Consider the following 3,879-nt stretch of genomic DNA (forward strand, 5'->3'; position numbering starts at 1 on the left):
CCATCTAAGGATGAAATGCTATACTCAGCTCAACCTGCGTGCCCAACTCATATTATGCAACCCTCCATAAATGCGAGGTAATCAGAGTGTAGCTATCTGAAATGATAGAAATAGGTACACCATGCAAGCGAACAGTCTCCCACATGTAGATCCTAGACAACTGCTCTGAAGTGTAGGAAGTCATAACTAGAATGAAATGCGTCAATTTGGTCAACCAATCCACAATGACCCAAATGGCATCAAACTTTCTCAAGGTCTATGGAAACACTACCACGAAGTCTATAGTGATACACTCCCACTTCCACTTTGGTATATCAATATTACTGAAGGAAACCGCCTGGTCTTCGATCCTCAGACTTGACCTACTGACAATTCAGACACCATGCAACATGCCCAACAATGTCTTTTTTCATCCTTCTCCACAAGTAATGCTGCCTCAAATAACGGTACATCTTCGTAGCACTTGGGTTAATGGAATACCATGAACTATGAGCCCAATCAATAATCAAATCTCTCAAGCCATCCATATTAGGAACACAAATCCGACCCTGAAGCCTCAATACCCCATCATAACCAATAGTCACCTCCTTAGCATCAATGTGCTGCACCGTATCCATAAGGACAAGAAAGTGGGGGTTTCATCATACTGACACGCCTTAATGTACTTAAACAAGGACGACTAAGATACAACACAAGCAAGAACCTGGTAGGCTCCGAAATATCCAATCTCACAAATTTGTTGGCCAACACCTAAACATTTATGGCTAAAGGCCTCTCCACGACTGGAATAAATACTAAGCTCCCCATACTCTCTTCCTTCCTACTCAAGCCATATGCAACCACATTAGCCTTCCCCGGATAATATAGAATAGTGATATCATAATCCTTTAATAGCTCCAACAACCTCCGCAGCCTCAAATTAAAATCGTTCTGTTTAAATAGATGCTAACTTCAAATCATACACCAGATAGTTCTTCTCATGGGGCTTCAACTGGTGTGATGCGTAAGCAATCACCTAACCATCCTGCATCAATACACACCCAAGACCAATCTATGAAGCATCACAATAAACTATATATGATCCCGATCCCAAAGGAAAAACCAAAACCGGAGTTATAGTCAAGGTAATCTTGAGCTTCTGAAAGCTTTCTTCACCCTCAAAACACCACCTAAATAGAGAACCCTTCTAGGTCATTTTAGTTAATGGGGTTTCTATAGATGAAACCCCCTCCACAAACTGACAGTAATATCCAGCCAGACTTAGAAAACGCTTGATTTTGGTAGCATTAGAAGGCCTGGGCCAACTCTGAACTACCTCAATCTTCTTCGGATCCACCTTGATCCCATCATTATACACCATGTGGCCTAAGAATGCCACTAAATCCAATGAGAATTTACACTTAGAGAACTTGGCATATAATGTATTCTCCCTCAAAATCTGTAACACAACCCTCAAATGCTGCTCGTGCTCCTCCATACTACGGGAATACACTAATATGTCATCAATGAACACAATAATAAAGGAATCAAATTAAGGATGAAATACACTGATCATCAAATGCATGAAAGTTGTTGGGGCATTTGTCAACAAAAAAATGACATCACCAAAAATACATAAAGGCCATAACAGGTCCTGAAAGTCATCTTAGGAATATACGAAGCCCTGATCTTCAACTAGGTGTGAGGGCTATAACAGGCACTGTACATTTCAAGTTAATCTTTGAGAACACCTTAGCACCCTGAAACTAATCAAATAAGTCATCCATAAGCGGCACTGGATACTTGTTCTTGATGGTAACCTTGTTCAAATGCCTATAATCAATGCACATCCTCATGGAACCATTTTTCTTCTTCACAAATAGTACTGGCGCACCCCAAGCTGAAAATCTCGGCCTGATGAAACCCTTATCAAGCAATTTCTGTAATTGTTCCTTTAATTCCTTCAACTTTGTTGGTGCCATGTGATATGGTGGAATATAGATGGGCTAAGTGCAAGGTACCAGATCAATACCAAAACCAATATCCCTGTTGGGTGGCATACCTAATAGGTCTGCAGGAAACACATTTAGGAACTCCCTCACTACTTGAACTAACTCAACAGTAGGAGTATCAATACTAACATCCCTCACAAAGGCAAGATATTCCAAACACCTATTTTCAACTATCCGTTGCGCCTTTAGAAAAGAAATCACTCTACTAGGAGTATGACTAAGTGAATCTCTCCATTCCTGACTTGGCAACCCCGGCATAGCTAATGTCAAGGTCATAGCATGAGAATCAAGAATAGAATGATGCATAGATAACCAATCCATGCCCAAGATCACCTCAAAATAAACCATATTGAGCAATAAAAGATCAACCCTAGTCTCATAACCCCTAATGGTAACCACACAAGACCGATAAACATGATCTACCATAATAGAATTACCAACAGGCATAGACACATGCACAATACTATCAATAGAACCACGAGGCATATCCAAATAATGAGCAAAGTATGATGACACATAAGAATAAGTGGAACTGGGGTCAATTAATACTGAAGCATCCCTCTGGAACACTGTGAAACAATACCTGTGATCACAGCATCAGAAGCAACTGCCTCTAGCCTGGTTGGGAATGCATAGCAACGGGCTTGTCCACCACCTGACTCACCCCCAGGGAGACCTAACTGACTGAGCCCCATCATAAGCTGGCTGTGTGAGTGGTGTAGCTATTGGTGCTGGAATAATAGACTATGTGCCCTGGTGTGGTACACTACTTAGAAGTATGGGGAAATCCCTCTTGAGATGACTTAAGTCCCCACATCAAAACAACCTCTCCTCTGACGAGGCTGCTAACCCTGCGAACCCGAATATCTGCTCGTAGAACCATGAGCAAATGGAGTCGGTAAGAACTCTGTGTCGGTAGTGCACTAAAAGATGATTGACCTGGGCGAGCACTATATGAATCGTGGATAACTGATGAACCACGAGGAATATGACGAGTTGCTTGAGCGAACCTAAAAGGACGGCATCTGATGTGATGTGACTAGCCTCCAGATGAGGCACCACCAAAACACCCAAACCACGGGGCCTCTTGGCCTTCCTCTCCTCTCGCTCAAGCCTATGAACATGCTCCAAGTGTCTGGAAATCTCAACCACCCAGAGAAAACTAGCATCAGTCCCGTCCTTTCGGGCCATGCCATATAGAATACCATAGTTGAGGCCATCAATGAACCTCGTGACTCTCTCCCACTAACTAGGGACGAACAATACTACATGACGTTCCAACTCTATGAACCTTATCTCATACTGGGTCATAGTCAAGCTCTCCTGCCATAGATGCTCAAACTCTTTATGTAACTCCTCTCTACGAGTTTATGGAATAAACTTCTCTAGGAAGAGAACTGAGAACTGATACCATGTAAGTGGTGCTACGCTAGCTGGCCTGCCTAACTCATAGGTCTACCACCACTTGTAGGCTGGCCCTGTCAGCTGGAAAGTAGTAAAGTCAACTCCATTGGAGTCCAATAGACCCACAGTGTGTAGAATTCACTGTCACTAATCAAGAAAACCCTATGAATCCTTAGTAGGCTCATCACCAAAATAAGGAGGATGAAGTCTTTGAAATCTCTCCATCTTCTTCTGCCCCTCGATAGTCAAGGATGGTCTAATCCAGGACTTAGCCTCAATAATAGGCTGCACCGACAGAACCCCCGGTGTTTGATAACCTCGAGCTAGTTACTCCGGTGTATGGACGGCTGGAGTCTGGGCTCCTTCCCAGGCCTGTGAGGTAGTTGGTGCAACTGGTATCATACCTACCTGAGCCAAACTCGTGTGCAATGTCAAAATCTTGGCCAAAGTCTCATGAAGACCAGGCGTATCCATGCTAACCACC

The 3,879-nt window shown here is 43.1% G+C and overlaps 1 protein-coding gene across 1 annotated transcript; it reads right to left on the reverse strand.

The window, feature by feature from the left end:
- Nucleotides 1–1,985: 1,985 nt before the first annotated feature.
- Nucleotides 1,986–2,686, reverse strand: LOC138907684 (uncharacterized). The gene is made up of 2 exons (XM_070198289.1): nt 2,575–2,686; nt 1,986–2,410 (listed from the first exon to the last, which is right to left on the reverse strand). The coding sequence occupies exons 1-2, from the start codon at nt 2,684–2,686 to the stop codon at nt 1,986–1,988; spliced, it is 537 nt and encodes a 178-aa protein (XP_070054390.1).
- Between the last annotated feature and the right edge of the window lie 1,193 nt (nt 2,687–3,879).

Source organism: Nicotiana tomentosiformis, chromosome 3 (genome assembly GCF_000390325.3).
Source record: "Nicotiana tomentosiformis chromosome 3, ASM39032v3, whole genome shotgun sequence".
NCBI lineage: Eukaryota > Viridiplantae > Streptophyta > Magnoliopsida > Solanales > Solanaceae > Nicotiana > Nicotiana tomentosiformis.